Source organism: Hemitrygon akajei, chromosome 23 (assembly GCF_048418815.1).
Source record: "Hemitrygon akajei chromosome 23, sHemAka1.3, whole genome shotgun sequence".
Classification (NCBI taxonomy): Eukaryota; Metazoa; Chordata; class Chondrichthyes; order Myliobatiformes; family Dasyatidae; genus Hemitrygon; species Hemitrygon akajei.
In genome coordinates this window covers 32,828,687-32,845,507 of record NC_133146.1, presented here as the reverse complement: position 1 = coordinate 32,845,507, position 16,821 = coordinate 32,828,687, and the positions used below count along the sequence as shown (strand labels likewise).

Below are 16,821 nucleotides of genomic sequence, written 5' to 3'. Positions count from 1 at the left end.
GCTGCAGTACCTTCGTGCACATTTGCTGACACTTGTATGACTTTTTTAGCTAGTTTATTTGTGATGATTTAGAAGACTGGGTGCAGGTTAGTTCACTGACAAGTTGTGAGTGTGAAAGAAAAAGGGATAGATTTAGTTAGAACATAGTGATAGCATGATTTAATCAGGAGAGATTTTCTTGTGAAATGTTTTCCAGGAGTCACTTAAACTCATATTAGATAAGTACAAGATTTCAATAATGCCAGTAGGGCAGCCAGTTTGTGCTGTTTGGATTTTCTGTAAATAATTTCAACAAAATAAATCTGTTGTTAAACATGCAGAGAAGCTCCTTTTTATTTGAATCAGACACCCCTCTGATTTCCTGTTCCCATGAGATAAATAAAGCTGATAAATATAGTGACTTTCAGTTTTAATCAACTACATTAACAGTTTGCTTGGAGTGACATATCCCACACCCTACCTAAAACTTAGAAACATTGAAATACTTGTAAGCCTGTGATTGTTGAGGCATAAATATTATCACAGTGCTTTCAATTTTACAGGGCCATACTTGTAAACCTGCCCTTGGATATAGTTTTGCAGCTGGTACAACTGATGGAGTGGGAGCCTTTAATTTTACACAGGGTAAGTCTGATTTTAAAAAAAGGCAAGAAATTTCAAATGAGCTGAAAACAAAATGAAAATGAAGCTGTGTGTTTAAAGTATAAAGTAAAATGCTGCCATCAGAGCCTATCATGGTTTGATTTGCAGTGTGATAAATGTCCTTGCAGGAACTGTTGAAGGAGATCCGTTTTGGGATGCCGTTCGGGATATGTTGCTGGGAAAACCCTCCAATGAAACCCAGAAATGCCATCACCCCAAACCAATACTTTTCAACACAGGCAATGTAAGTTTCATCTTTACAGTTACCTTACTCTAACCAAAATCTTTGAGCCTTTCCTCTGGCAGTAAGCTGTGGGAAGTTCAACCACAAACGTTCACTCAGATAATTGTCAAACCTCATTTTCCACTAGCTGTTAACTCCCAACGCTTGGCTCATATTCAGTTGGTGAACCCTGCCAATCAAAATCTACTTTCACTTACAAAAATATTACAGAAGGAGCTATGTACTAAAGGCCAGTCAGCTTTTCTAGAAAATATGCCGACTTTTTATGCTTCCTTTGCCAACAGCTTTATTCCCACCGGGTTGATAGTTTGCAAGGATTTTGGTTACACACACACACACACACACACACACACACACACACACACACACACACACACACACACACACACACACACACACACACACACACACACACACACACACACACACACACACACACACACACACACACACACACCCTGTTGATGGCACACGGCCCTTTCTCTGCTCACATTTCAAATATGCCATTTTTCTCCATATCTCATCATGAAGTAGGAGCTCATTTAGCACTTTGAGCCTATGCCAGCTAATGGTCATGCCACTGCAGAACTGCCAATTCAGTGTGGACCCATGTCCAGGAAACATCGCGTGACTGATTTCCACTGGAGTTCCTCACTTTTACCACTTGACTGGGGCCCTGACGTTTGAAGAGCAAGAAATAGCAATTAGTCCTGATACATTTAAAAACCTGTCATATCTTTGTCTTTGCTTTCTGGAAGTTTCTGAAAGCTTGCTTTAATGTATGTCTAAATGTAAAGTCTTTCACTGTGCACATCTATGCTAGCACATCAAGTTCATGGAATCCTTAGTGCTAAGGAAGTGGGAGATTCTTCAACTTTGGGGAAGCTACCTTGATAGATTTCCAGTTGAGGATATGTACCGAGCAGAACCCTCCTCAGATATTTGCCTTCATTAAAGGTCCCCAGTCAAGGAAGACTTCATCATCTGACTTGAAATGCCTGATTCATTTGAGCATTTTCAAATAGTAATCCCAGATGATAACTCATTCACAGCTTCTCTACTGAGTGGTTGTGTCTAATGATTTATTAGATGCCTTACCTGGAACAGGTGGATGTGGTGTGCGGTGACTTGTCATTAATGTTCTTAATTAGATTAAAAGCTGGTGTAATGTGTTTCCTCGTCCCCACTCATTAAGACCTTTGGGACATCCTTTATAAGTGGTGAAGCCAGGGTATCTTTTTATAATGCTTACTTAGAGATACAGCACAGTTACAAGCCCTTTCAGCCAAATGAGCCCGCAGAGGACAATTACACCCATGTGAGCAATTAACCTACTAACCCGTACATCTTTGGAATGTGGGAGGAAACCCATACTGTCATGGGGAGAACGTGCAAACTCCGTAACAGACAGCAGTCAACTGAACCTGGGTCACTGGTGCTATAAATATGTCACACTAACCATTACTCTCCCACGTTGTCAATTGTTCATGTGAATATTCCCACTTGGTGATAGTTCTCCTCTTTGTTTGGTATGCTTGCCTAACTAAGCCAGTCATGGATAATTGATAGCCCAGAGCTCACACATCCTTCCTATAATGAGGTAGCTAGAAATGAATCACTCCAACAGTGATCCAACTTGAGTTTTATAGAATGGCAACGTTATGTCACAGCTCTTGAAATAAATCCTCTGATTACTGAAGTCTAACATATCATACAGCCCTATCAACATGTGTCAAAATTTTAATCTATTGACACGGGCACTAAGATTCCTCTGTTCTTGGATGCAAAACTTTCCACCTTTTTGCCATGTATTTATATCAGCTGCAGATCTATGAATTATTGAAGCACATTAAAAATAATTGATGACTAGCTTAGCTACCATGGCAGCATAACGTTGAACAACAGTAGCAATATGAGTGACATCTCTTCACTTCCAGATGACAAAACCACTTCCTTGGCATCCGGATGTTGTGGACGTGCAAATTCTTACCATTGGAACATTGGCAATTGTGGCTGTTCCTGGAGAGTTCACGTGAGTCTTCCTCAAAAATCTGTAGACTGCTTCAGGCTGCCATTGTTATTGCTGCACCGGCAATGGAATATCTTTTTATAGTCAATATAGTTTTTTAAAAAAATTTCATGCCCCCATTTTTGTAATCCAGTTCGAAAGGAATGTTTTGTTTAAACAGAAAATGATGGAAACACTCAGCAGGGTGGTGGAAAGAGAAACAGAGTTAATATTTTGGATCAATGACCCATTATCAGAATTGGGAGAAGCTAAGTTAGCTTTAGGTCTGGAGTTCCCAACCTGTTCTATGCCATGGATCCCTGACATCAGCCAAGGGGTTTGTGGAGCCCAGGTTGTGGACCGCTGCTTTAATTTTTAGAGTGGACTGGGGATGGTTAGATTCTAGAAGGTGAGACCAAGTTTGCCCAAGTGATGCCAATGTTTACATAGTCCTAGTTAATAGGTTAATAAGGGCTGAGAGAGAGAAAAAAATGAATGAGCATGTTAAAGCTGTGATGTGTGGTTCAGATCTGGTGCTGAGACCTGAAACCAAACAGAGAAGCTGGAAATGCCCAACAGATCACGTAATCTCGGCAAGGTGAGAGAAAATGAGCCAATATTAAATATAGATAACCACCCAGCAAAAGTGGCCAATTTCCCTTCCACTCTGATCTGGTCCTGCTACTTTCTAATGATAAGGTCTAAAATAAGCTTGAGGAACATCACCTTCTCTTCGGTTTGAGCATATTGCAGGTTTCTGGATTTAACTTTGAATTTTCTAACTTTGGATAACTCATTTTCTGTGTCTGTGTCAGAACTGGATGGTTAAGCTGTAGGGAATCCATCTAAAATATTGACTCAGTCTGTCTTTCTGCTTTGGCCTCAGCTGATGGGTAGTTCTTGCAGCTCTGCATGCTATAACTTTTACCTTTCCCTATATCTCTGCCTTTATTCCCTCCAGCTTCATTCATCAATACTCATGAGTCATTTCCATGCTATCTTATTAGCATGGCAATCTCGTTTTGCACTATCAGAGATATCTCTTTGTCATAGAGAGATACAGGCATTTTAGACACTGAGTTCTCATCAAACACCCAGTTCTACACTAATCATTGTATTCTTCCTTTGTTCTATCAATTCCACTCTTACATCGTTGGTAAATTATATAATTTATTTTCTCACTTTCCCAGTTCTAATTTCGGGTAATCATCCTGAACCATTAACCTTGTTTCCCTTTCCACTGTTGGTGACTGACCTGCTGAGTGATTCCAGAGTTTATAATTTTATTTAAATTCTAGTAGATAATACTGGGACATTCCATCCCAACTGATTTTAGAAAAGGTATAATCCTTCAGAAGATTTACTATACTGACTGCTTGTGTCTATGTGCATGTGTAATGATAACGCTTACACAGTGGCACTTAGCATTTGCTGGTTTTCGAGCTATAGCATATATTCAAAGTTCAATGTATTGTTGGCTGCCAGGAGGAAGAAATAAGATGGATTGATCAATTGCTGATTATGTGCAGAGAAGCTTAATTTTCCTTGTGAAAACATGCTAATAAAGTCTTCAAATTTTCCTCATGACCTTTCCCCACCTAGAACTATGTCAGGAAGAAGACTGAGAGAAAATGTAAAGCGTGTAAGTAGCTAATTTATGTCAAATTATGCAAAATAATTCAGATGTGCTGTATAGAGATACAGACTTAACTGAGTTCCCTGTTAGCCTTGCTGAAGTAAATTGATTTAAGGTGGAATTTAGGCTGATTCATGGCCAGCCCTGAATTAACTAATCTCAACACTGACTAGTTTGTTATTCAGGCCATACGTGATGCTGTGGATGATAGTTGGGCTAGCCCACTGAACACTTCTTCCCCTCCAACCACCAGACACTTGATATTGTGCTTCATGGAATAGGCTCTTCTTCTGGATTCCTTGTCATTACAGTGATCACAGAACAATGGCATCTGAGATGGTTGCATAGAGTAATGAGATTTTAGGTGGGATTGGAGCAGGATAGCTCAAGGAGAAAGTTTGCTAATACTGCTTTTTTTTTAATCTAGACTTCAAATCATATTGATTTCCTTACCACTTATGCCTGATGATGGTGAACTGTTTATTTGTGCCTATGTAACCCATTACACATTAATTATTTTTTTTAATTAATAAAGGCATCCACCTGAGGAACATAGACATCTTGTGTTCTAACACAATGGCCAAGTATGTTGGAAAATTTCAGGAAAGTCAAAGTAGTTCCCAATCTTCCAATTGAGCTTTGCTTTGGTATTCAAGGATGGTGCTTTCTCTGTTCCAAGGACAATCCACTAAGTAGGCAGCTAATTGGAATTCTGGCAATGATACTGGCTCACTTGCTTCTGATCTGACCTTAAAGTGACACTCTATTCCAAAAACCACACTGTCTGAGACAAGTGGTATTCTAACCCTTCACCAATAATGGGAAATGGTTTACATAGGTGCAGACATTCATTTACAGACGTAGGGCATGCATATAAGGTGGGGGGGGGGGGGTAAGTTCAAAGGAGATGTGAGAGCAACAGAATGCGCTGTCCCATGGTAGTGGTAGAGGCAGATATATTAGGGACTTTAAAGAGATGTTTAGATAGGCACAAGAATATGAGGGAAATGTAAGGATATGGACATTGTGTAGGCAGAAGGGTTGGTTCGGTTGGCCATTAAATTGCTAATTTAGCACAGCATTGTGGGCTGAAGGGCCTGCTGCAATGCTGTACTCTTTGGTGTTCTATGTTCGATATGTGAACTGCCACAGTTAAATTGTGCACCACCATCCGGCTTAAATGAGAAGGAAATCAACATGATTTGTTGCCTAGTTAGAAGAAAACAATACTTTCAAACATTCTCCTTGTGCCTTGCATCCTCTATCAATTCTATTCAAATGGGGGGAGGGGGTATACATCTAATATTTATGAACCAAATGCCATTTTTATGTACAAAAGTCACTTCGTTTAGAATTGCTACATTTCCTTCCTATTGTTTGTTTTTCAGCGGGCCCCAATCTAATCCAAAAGCTGTTGACAGACTATGATCCTTTTTCCAGACGCTTTGCCAGAGCGCTCTAGCTAATGAAAAAAAGGCTCCAAAGCATTCGGGCTCTCACGACCAGACTGTGTAACAGTTTCATCCCCCAAGCTATCAGACTCCTCAATACCCGAAGCCTGGACTGACACCCTACTGCCCTATTGTCCTGTTTATTATTTATTGTAATGCCTGCACTGTTTTGTGCACTTTATGCAGTCCTGGGTAGGTCTGTAGTCAAGTGTAGCTTCTTTTTCTGTGTTTTTTTTTTACGTAGTTCAGTCTAGTTTTTGTACTGTGTCATGTAGCACCATGGTCCTGAAAAACGTTGTCTCATTTTTACTATGTACTGTACCAGCAGTTATGGTCAAAATGACAATAAAAGTGACTTGACTTGACTTGAAGTTTCCTGGGCTCCTCCATCACCTCTCCCATAATTCCCCATCCCAGCTTGTGCCCTGAAATTCGGTATTAGCTCTGTTAAACCTCCAGTGCAAACACTGAAACACAGCTCACTGCAGCTCAGATAACTCTTTCATGCACCATAAATCTGTTTTATTGCTATCCTATTAAAATCTTGAGTGCTGAATAAACCATAAAGTCTTCAAACTCTTCTCATAGCTAAATATCAATTACTGTGAAAAAGGAAGAGATTTATGTAATTCTTTCACAACCTTGAATATCCTAAATCACTTTTAAGTTATAATCACTATTTAATGTAGGAGAGATTACAGCTAATTTGTGTAGAGAAAGATGCTACAAGGTGCATTGTGATCATCACGTAATCAATTATACTTAGTGGTATTCAATTGGATATAAATATTGGTCAGCTTGCTGAGTAAAATTTCCTTTTTCTTGTTCGAAGCAGGGCTGCACGATCTCTCACTTGTACCTGTGAGGGCATGAGGGATATTGGTTTAATGTCTTTTCTCAAAAACAGTATATCCAATGCATTATCATTCCTTCTGTCATATTAATAGGTTTTGTGCTTGACTGTAGAGGATTTACTTCATTAATTTACCAGATTGGGTATTTCTGGCAAGGCTGGCATATTTGGTCCATCTCTGCTTGCCCCTGGTGCTGAGCCACCATCTTGAATCACTGCAGTCCTTCAGGTGAAGGTACACCCAGAATGCTGTTGGGCAGAGACATCCAGGTTTCAGACACAGCACTGAAGAGATGGCAATATATTTCCAAGTCAGGATTTTATGTGCCCATGCACCTGCTGCTATTGTCCTTATTGCTGGGAGCGATTGTAGAACTGGAGGTGCTGTTAAAGTAGCCTTTGCATTGCATTAATTATATGACTACACCCACAGTGAAGGTTTTGGGTGCCAGTTAGACTGGTATCTTGGCAGTGCCAGGATGAACTGCCAGATGTAAACAAAAGATTCTGTATTTGCTGGAAATCCAGAGCATCACTCAAAATGTTGGAGGAATATGCCACAACAGGCAGGACCATTTTAATTATACTTCCCATTCTGACACGTTGGTCCATGCCCTCCTCTTCTGTCACAATGAGGCCCCTCTCAGGCTGGAGGAACAACACCTCATATTCATTCAGGGTAGCCTCCAACCTAATAGCACAAACAGTGATTTTTCAAACTTCTGATAATTTCTCCATCTCCCCCTTCTCTCTTCCACAATTTCCCATTCTGACTCACCTGCCCATCACCTCCCTCTGGTGCCCCTCCTCCATCCCTTTCTCCCATGGTTCACTCTCCTTCCCTATCAGATTTCTTCATCTTCAGTCCTTTCCCTTTTCCACCAATCTCCTCCCAGCTTCTCATTTCGTCTTCCCCCTCATCTGGCTTCACTTGGCACCGACCAATCTCCCCCTTCCAGTGGCTTCACCTTTCACCTGCCAGCTTGTACTTCTTCCCCTCCCTCAACACCTTATACTGGCTTCTGCTCCCTTCCTTTCCAGTCCTGATGAAGGGTTTGACTGTTTATTCCTCTCCATAGATGCTGCCTGACCTGTTGAGTTCTTCCAGCATTTTGTGTGTTACTCTGGACTGCCAGATATATGGGTTGATTTCTTCTAGTGTGGATTCAATCAATATCTGGACTTCCAGCATATTGTTGTTCCTTTGATGTATCCCCCAACCCAGCAGTTTTGAGGCAGAAGCCTTCACTAGATGGGCTACAGTGGTTCAAGATGGCAGTTCAACAATACCAAGGGACAGTAAGTGCTGGTCTTACCAAGAATGCTTAGAAAATAAATTAAAAATCTCCATGAAAATATTTAGTATAACCTATCATAGAAATCACCTGAAATGGCACTACTATTAGTAGATTTTCATGCTCAAATTTTGTGGTGAAAATAGTTGTATTATAGTGTGGTGCTTATTTGAAATGCTTGCCTTTGTCCACCACAGGAACTTGAATCCACTGGGACTTTGAAAGATGTTGATGTTGTTGTTGCTGGGCTGTGTAATGTTTACACACATTATATCACAACATATGAAGAATATCAGGTAATTAAAAGCTTCATCTTACAAGACAGTTTAATGTTAGATATAGTGACATTTATCAAAATGTAATTGATACCAATGGAGTTCTGTGATTTGGCTATTCTTTTCCCTTCCAAGCTGTCTTAAATTGACTGCAGCTCTGAATTGGTCAGGACTTAGCTGGGTTCTGGTTCTGGCAGTGAGGACCTTATCGATTCCAGAATATGAGGGACCTGTGGGTCAGCTGGTAGCTCATCTTTCACCAGAACTGAATGATGTGCCAATTGGCTCACTGGGAGAAAAGCAGGCTCTCGTCTCCAGGGTGTCCTTTGCAACTTCAGGTCATCTCCCACTTGGAATATTGTGCTCAGTTCTGGTCACCTCACTACAGGAAGGATGTGGATACTGTAGAGAGAGTGCAGAGGAGATTTACAAGGGTCTCGCCTGGATTGGAGAGCATGCCTTATGAGAATAGGTTGAGTGAACTTGGCCTTTTCTCCTTCGAGTGACGGAAGATGAGAGGTGATCTGATAGAAGTGTTTAAGATGATGAGAGGCATTGATTGTGTGGATATCCAGAGGCTTTTTCCCAGAGCTGAAATGGCTAACACGAGAGGCATAGTTATAAGGTGCTTGGAAGCAGGTAAGGAGGGGATGTCAGGAGTAGCTTTATCACACAGAGAGTGGTGGGTGCCTTGAATACACTGCCGGCAACACTGGTAGAGGCAGATACAACAGGGTCTTTTAAGAGACTCTTAGATAGGTACATCGAGCTTAGAAAAATAGGCTATGCCCTAAGGTAATTCTAGGCAGTTTCTAGAGTAGGTTACAAGGTTGGCACAACATTGAGGGCTGAAGGGCCTGTAATTTGCTGTAGATTTCTATGTTCCAGCCCAAAGCATGTCAAAGCCAATGAAGTGCTCTTGAAGTGTAGTTATTGTTGTAACATGGTGTTCAATTTATGCACAGCAAGCTCCCACAGACAGCAATGGGTTGAAGATTGTCTATCTCTTGAATTCTCTATGATGAAGGGCTAGGGATGATAATGTGGGGTACATTTAAGGTTGTGATCATTAGATTTTCATGTATTGTGGGAATCAGAGTTTTTTTTGGGAATGTTAGGAAAATGGACAGCACTTAATTGAGTCAGCCTTCTTGAATGATAGAGCAAGCTCGAGGTCCAAGTGACTAATTTCTGCTTCTACTCATGCTTTATTCATTAGGGTTTGTAGAAATATTGAAAGAATGTTACAAGGGTGTATAATGTTCTGCAAAATACTCTTAGGGAATAATGGCTGAAAATACTCCCTGCAGTCTGTTCACCAGCTGCTGAGGCACTTAATGTCAGCAGTTTACTTCAAGGTGAAGCCTCTTAAGCTATGGATTTTCAGTATGGATTTAGATCTATGACTAATTCCTGAAGGGTTTTTTTTCATCTAAGAGGGAAAAGGAAGCTCAAATTATGGGCTTTTGCACAGATCCAGTCTGTGATTGTCACCTCTGGACGAATGGGATTCTCTTTGAATAGGACTCTGTAGGAAATCCGTTTCGGGCTTAGGAGGCTATTGAATGTGAAACTAAATGCACGTTAAAACTGATGTCACTGTCAATTCAGCTTGCAGACATTGCCATTTCCTGCATTTATAACCAGAAGTAGTGGTTCCAAGGGGAGCTACTGACAATTAGCTGAGGCTGCCTCGGCACCCCTTGGCCTTTCGTGTGTGCTCAGTGGCAGGTGGAAATCGGAGACGTGTTGAATGCCAGAAGCATCTGACTCTGTATTCCACCACAAGACTCAGTATTGCAACCAGTGACTGTCTGAGGAGAGGGTCTTGACAAACTCTACTCTCAGCTTTGTACCAGAAAGAGTGAGTGTAGGAATGGCATCTCCACTCACTGAACACCAATAAAGTGAAAAACTGAGGCATTTATTTATTTTACTTTATCTTAATGTGTTTTTTTTTATTATTTGTTATGTTTGAATGTGCTTTTAGCTAAGTTTTTATTAACTGTTTTAAACTCGAAAACACTTAAATCTCTAAGAACACTTTTTAAAAATACATCCAACTATAAGACATTTGATGCTCAGCATTCTGACTGGAGCCTCAAAATGCTACCACACCTGTGGCCTGACCTTCCTCTCTGGATGTGTCAGGGTTGGTAATGTGGACATCTAGATTGGTCACGGACGCACAGGAAGTGAGGACAGTGGATGGGGACTACAGGCAGGGTTCATAATGTCCATAATTCATTAAATTATTAACTTTACTCTTTTAAACAATTTTGTCAATCTACGTCAATGGTCTAAAATTCCTCAGTCAGAGGACCCTGCAGTCCGTCAATTATCTCTTTATCGTCCCATCCCTTACGTTCCTGAACTCTGTACTGCGCCGCAGGAAGGATTGCTTTAGCACAGTGCTCCATCTGGTGGCTAACCACAAACTAGCAGAGAGGCTGGAATCTGCACTTTGAGGCCTAGTCGGAGAAGACTCGTAGATCATGCCTTTACGTGGTCTGACCTTTTACTTTATTATTAGTGGCATCAGTGATGCACCATCAATAACTCACGCTGAGACTTAGGAAGCGAGATATCGGCTTTTATTGACTGGAAGAATAAACAGCACTACATCCTGGGGAAAATGAGGGAGAGCAGCAGCCCACAGTCGCCTTTATACAGGGGTCTGTGGGAGGAGCCACAGGAGCAGTCAGCAGGGTCTGTGGGAGGAGCCACAGGAGCAGTCAGACAGGTATATCTAGTTCACCACAATCAGTCTGAAGTGGATTGTACTCTTTTATAAATTACAATTCTGTAATCAGATTGCAAAGGCTCTCTTCATGCCTTCACAGATGAATCACTGGCCTAAATGGCATCCCTAAATAAACCTCTTTGCCCGTTAACATATCCATACTTTGAATTACATTTCTCCAAGTAAGTTTCTCCAGCCACTGTTCTGATGTGAATTTCTGTGATGGGGTTATGGCTTCAGCCTTATCTTCATGCTAAGGATGAGTTTTTGCAAAATTTTGAAACGTTTATTTGCATTGCTGGTGGGATTACAGCCAAGAAATTCGATCTGATATTAAGGTGTAAATTAGGAGCCCTTTTGTCCAACATGGTTTCATATCAGAAGTGTATCATATACAGTTCAGTAAAGTCAGTATTAGAACTGCTGTCTCTTAGCTCCAGTGATCCATTTCAATGATGATCTACAGTGCTGTCTATGTAAAGCTTGTATGTTCTCCTTATGACCTGGGAACTGCCGTTTCCTTCTACCTTCCAAAAGTCAATTGACCATGGCAAAATACTCCTTTGTTTTTAGATGAATAGTAGAAATGGGTTGGGGGAAGGAGAATTTAGGAAGAGTACGATGACATAATGAGGTAGCACATAGCATAGCAGGTAATGTAATGCTATTACAGTGATAGTGACCTGAGTTTAATTCCACATTCTCCCCATAATCACATGGGTTTCCTCCAGCTGCTCCAGTTTCTTTGCACACTCGAAAAACATACGGGCTAGTCGGTTAGTTGGTCACATGGGTGCAAATGGGCGGTGTAGATTCGTTGGGCCAGAAGGGCCAGTAACTGTGCTGTACCTCTGAGTAAAACAAAATTTAAAGAAAAATGTAAATTCTTGCTTAATGGTTTGTAGAAGCTGGATGGGATAAAGGTCCTGCTTCCATGCTCGGCAGAAGATACAAATTCCTGAAAGGACCTACCACCAGGCTCAAGGACAGCCTCTACCCCACTCTTATAAGACTATTGAACAGTTCTCCAATACGATACAAAGGACTCTTGACCTCACAATAAATTTGGGCTTGCAACTTATTGTCTACCTACATTGCACTTCCTCTCCAATTTCTTCCTGTTTATTCCTTGGAGCATAAGAAATTGAGTGGTGGTCTTAGGGAAGCTTATAAAATGAGGAAGGGTGAGGATAAGGTGGATGATCTTAGTCTTTTCCACAGACTTGGGGAGTCCAAAACTAGTGGGCATGGATACAAGATAAGAGAGCCTAGATTTAAAAGAGACCTGAGAGGTATCTTCCTTACACAAGGGTAGTGAGTACCTGGAATGAATTGCCAGGTGAAATGTTTGAGGCAGGTACATTTACAACATTGAAGAGGAATTTGGATAGGTGCATGGTGGGGAAGGGCTTGGGGGGTTATGGGCTGAATGTGGGCACCTGGGGCTAGCAGGGAGGATGATGTGGTTGGCATGGACCTTATGGGCCTAAGGGCCTGCTTCTTCGCTGCTCTGCGTCATCCTATGACTCAATGAACTCTGAGTCCATGAGCAAAGGGTTAGAGCCTGTACCTGAAACAGCCATTGGCATTTGTATGTATTGTTACGGGTTCTAATCTTTTTCTGAAATACCTCAGGTACTCAATAGATGTTTGAATGAGACTTGGGATCCAATATCTGAAGAACACTGAGCTTTCCAATGTAACCTAGGGATGAAGGGTAACAGGAGAATCAGCAGCTTATTCTTGAAACTACTACCTCACTGGATATTGTTACTTGTTTCTTCACCAGGTTCAACGTTATGAGGGTGCATCAACGATATATGGTCCGCACACTCTGTCAGCTTACATACAATTGTTTAAAGGCTTGGCTAAGGCAATAGCTGAGGTTAGTGCTGAAACTTTTTACTTCTCAGTTCTTTAACCCATGATGATTACAAAACTGCCTATGAAATAAGAATGTTCTAGTTTCTTTTAAAGGCTTTACATCCTGTTCCATGCAGAAGTCATTCTACATTGAAGACCATAATATATATCCAATCATTTCATTAAACCCATTTCTATTGCAAATTACCTTTGTGAACTGCCTCCAGAGATGCTGCCTGACCCGCTGAATTCCCCCAGCAGTGTTTTTTTTTATTGTTCAAAGATCAAAATCCAAAATGCATTTACTATCAAAGTATACACACAATATACAACCCTGAAATTTGTGTTCCCCACAGACAGTCACAAAACAAAGAAGAACCATGGAACCAATTCATTCAAAGAAAAACATCAAACCCCACCTCCTCCCAGAGCAAAAAGAAAATGGTAAAAAAAAAGGAGCAAAAACAGAATATAAGACACAGAAGGCATATTTTGGTACAGTTCAGATCAGTGTTTATTACCTGCAGGCTGCCCTGATTCAAAATTCACCCAAAAAGTAATAACACAAAAAGAGCGAGTAGAACCAGAACTAAAATTAGAACACGTCATAAAAACTGAATTAGAGACCAAATCTACAATCCACATTGATTAAGCCTCGCTCTGCCTTTACATATAATGTTTTACGTTAGAGTATCTGCTGACTCTTGTGTCCACACTTTATTACAAATGTCAGCTCCAGTTCCACTATTTGTTGTTGATTTGGGCAAATCTGCAATAATTGGTCATTATTGGACCCAGCAGTAGGTATGCTAGCATTGCGATTGAAGATACTAGCATTCGCTCACCCGGAAGACATTTTAAGTATAATCAATTTTGTGTCACATGGTGTTGGACTTAATTTAGTAAATTTAGTCAAATACAAAGCAAAGGTCAATAGAATTGGAACAGCTCTTTCTGTATACATAGTACAAACTCTCATCAATCTAACTGGGACACTATTATTTAAATCATAAGAGATTCTGCAGATGCTGGAAATCCAGAGCAACATATGCAAAATGCTGGAGAAACTCGGTAGGTCAGTCAATATTTCAGGCTGAGATGGTTCATTGGGACCGGAATGGAAAAGCAAAGAAGCCAGCATAAGAAGTTGGGGGAGCTGAAGGAAAACAAGCTGGCAGGTGATAGATGAAGTCAGCTGAAGGGGATGGTGGGTAGGTGAGGGGGTTGAAGTAAGAAGCTGGATGGTGATAAGTGGAAGAGGTAAAGGGTTGAAGAAGACGGAATTAGATAGGAGAGGACAGTGGACTGTAGGAGAAAGGGAAGGAGGAGAAGCACCAGAGGGAGCTGGGAGCACTGGATAGAGTAGACGACCAACAGAGTCACAGGTGAAGTGTCTCAACTTCTTTAAAATAGTAATTTCCCTATAATAATCAGGGAAAACTGATACAGATCCAGCCTTTCAGTTAGGAAGGTGACTCAAATGTGGAGCATCAGATTTAATTATTTTCCACCTTATTTACACTTGACGTGATGTCATTTTTTAAAAATTCGGTTTCACACCTCATTGTTGATTAACTTTAGCTTGCTCTCTATATTATACTGCCCTAGCTTGCGTAATGGCTTGTGATTCATGAAGATAGCTGGGATACTACATTGATGGTCATCCCTGACCACTGGAGGGCCTGAAAATGCTATAGATGCTCCTGTCTCTAGTTTGGAAAAAAATGCTAGAATATTGACAAATAAAATGGTTTTTAATTTCTTTATTCTAAACTATAGGTAATAAACACAAGAGATTCTACAGTTGCTGGAAATCCAGAGCAACACACACAAAATGCTGGAGGAGCTCAGCAGGTCAGACAGCATCAACGGAGGGAAATAAACAGTCAAAGTTAAGGGCTGACACCCTCATTAGGATATCAACTGTTTATTCCTGACCTTCCGAGTTCCTCCAGCACTTTCAGTGTGTTAAACTACAGGTGATAGTGTCACAATACTTGATTCAACTTGCTGTTATTTTCAGAACCACACCTTTGCATTTTTTATTGCCAGAAAATATAGGAAGCATTGAGCAGGTCAGGCAGCATGTGAGGAAATAGAGCACTTGATGTCACAAGTCTGAACCCCATTGTCAGAACTGGGACAGAGAGTCAAGAAGTTAGTTTTCAATAGCAGAGAAGATGGTGGAGGGTTTGTTTGAGCATTGGGAATATCTCTGATAGAATGATAACAAATAGGTTGATTGTGGCAGCGACAAGCACATTTTGTTTCTTTGTCTGTGTAATGTGCTGTTAATAATCGAGCTGTGGTAACCAGTAAACATTTTCTAATGCCCCAGAATTCTGTTGACAAGTTGCCTCAAGGACCGGAACCACCCAATTACCCAGACAAACTTCTGGTCTCATTACTGCTTCCTAATCCCGTTGATAAAAAGCCAACTAATACATCATTTGGTGATGTGCTTATAGATGTACAAGCATTATATAAACCGGTAAGTTAATATTATTGATCCATGTTTCTGACTTTATAGATAATTTGTTTTCTTATGGACTTTAGGAATGATTACCAATTGATTTATTCTTGAAATTACTGACAGCTTTTCTGAATTGGAGAAAATTTCAAGAACGTTGACTAGAGAATTTGTTTTTAAATTGCTTTATCCTGATCTATGGATCATAATTTGCTGAGAAGGCAGCAATACTTATTTCCATTTGAATTAGAATCATATCCTTCATATTATTCAATTGAATCCCCATTTCTATAAACTTCCTCTTAATTTTCTTTACAGTCTTTGACAGTGTTAGCAACTCAGACTGTGAAACATTCTGGTATAAAAACCATCGGTCATCTAGTATATCAATAATTCTTTATCTCAGTTGAACTGAGTTAATCCAAACTGGGGAGAAATCTGGATTGAATTTGATGTCACTTTCATTGACCAGTCATATGGATTGCTTCCAGGTATGGCAGGTTGGCCACACAAAGAGAGATTGAATAGACTTGGTTCTGTGTTCTTTAGAGTTTAGAAGAATGAGGAGTAATTTCAACGAAACTTTTTTTAAAAATCATGGTGTATATAAAGAGGAGATTTGTGCCAAGAGCTCAGGTAACAGATAGGACATTCTTCTCCACACACAGGGTGGTGGATCTTTGCAATTCTCTGCCCTGGAGAACTGTAGAGGCTCCATCACTGAATTCATTCAAAACAGAGATTAGTAGTTTTCTGAGTGTTAGTGAAATTGGGATTTGGGGTTAGTGAATAAAATGGAGTTGAAGCGAAAGATTGGGCCCAATTTTGATGAATAGAAGAGCAGGTGAGATGAGCTACTCCTGCTCCTACTTGGTGTTTTCTAATTTATATGAAATTTAAACAAGGGACATGTTTTTCAGCCATTCTAAACAAGACAATGAAAAGCAACACTGAGTATATCTCAGGAACATCTCAGGCAGGGCATTTTACCTATCACATAATTAGGGATAGACGTGTCTTCTTGAATTCAGGTGCTGCCTTGATTTGATCTAAGTCATCGTTGAGCACACGATCTTTAACACTGCTCCTTGCAAGACTCTTGGAGAAACACAGTCATATTGGGTATGGTGACATAAAGTTTAAATTGATGGACGAGTACCCTTGGGGTATGGAGTGAAAATCAGTATTACGTTTAAGCACTAAGTGGGGAAAATTAAATTTAGTTAACTAAATAATTTGAATTTCCAAAAGAATTGAGTGAGCTGGAACAACTCTCTGGTCACAAAGTCCTAATGACCCAAGTCCCTTGTGGTTGACTTGTTACTGTCTTCTGAAATATCG

The 16,821-nt window shown here is 40.5% G+C and overlaps 1 protein-coding gene across 4 annotated transcripts in view; it reads left to right on the top strand.

The window, feature by feature from the left end:
• asah2 (N-acylsphingosine amidohydrolase 2) overlaps positions 1-16,821 on the top strand; it is an 89,878-nt gene that overhangs the window by 46,185 nt on the left and 26,872 nt on the right. For all 4 annotated transcript variants that reach the window (XM_073027336.1, XM_073027337.1, XM_073027338.1 and 1 more), the window contains 7 exons: positions 543-624; positions 771-886; positions 2,824-2,918; positions 4,497-4,536; positions 8,327-8,425; positions 12,937-13,032; positions 15,349-15,501. In XM_073027336.1, coding sequence (XP_072883437.1) covers positions 543-624; positions 771-886; positions 2,824-2,918; positions 4,497-4,536; positions 8,327-8,425; positions 12,937-13,032; positions 15,349-15,501 — 681 coding nt within the window. The remainder of the gene's footprint in view (positions 1-542; positions 625-770; positions 887-2,823; positions 2,919-4,496; positions 4,537-8,326; positions 8,426-12,936; positions 13,033-15,348; positions 15,502-16,821) is intronic.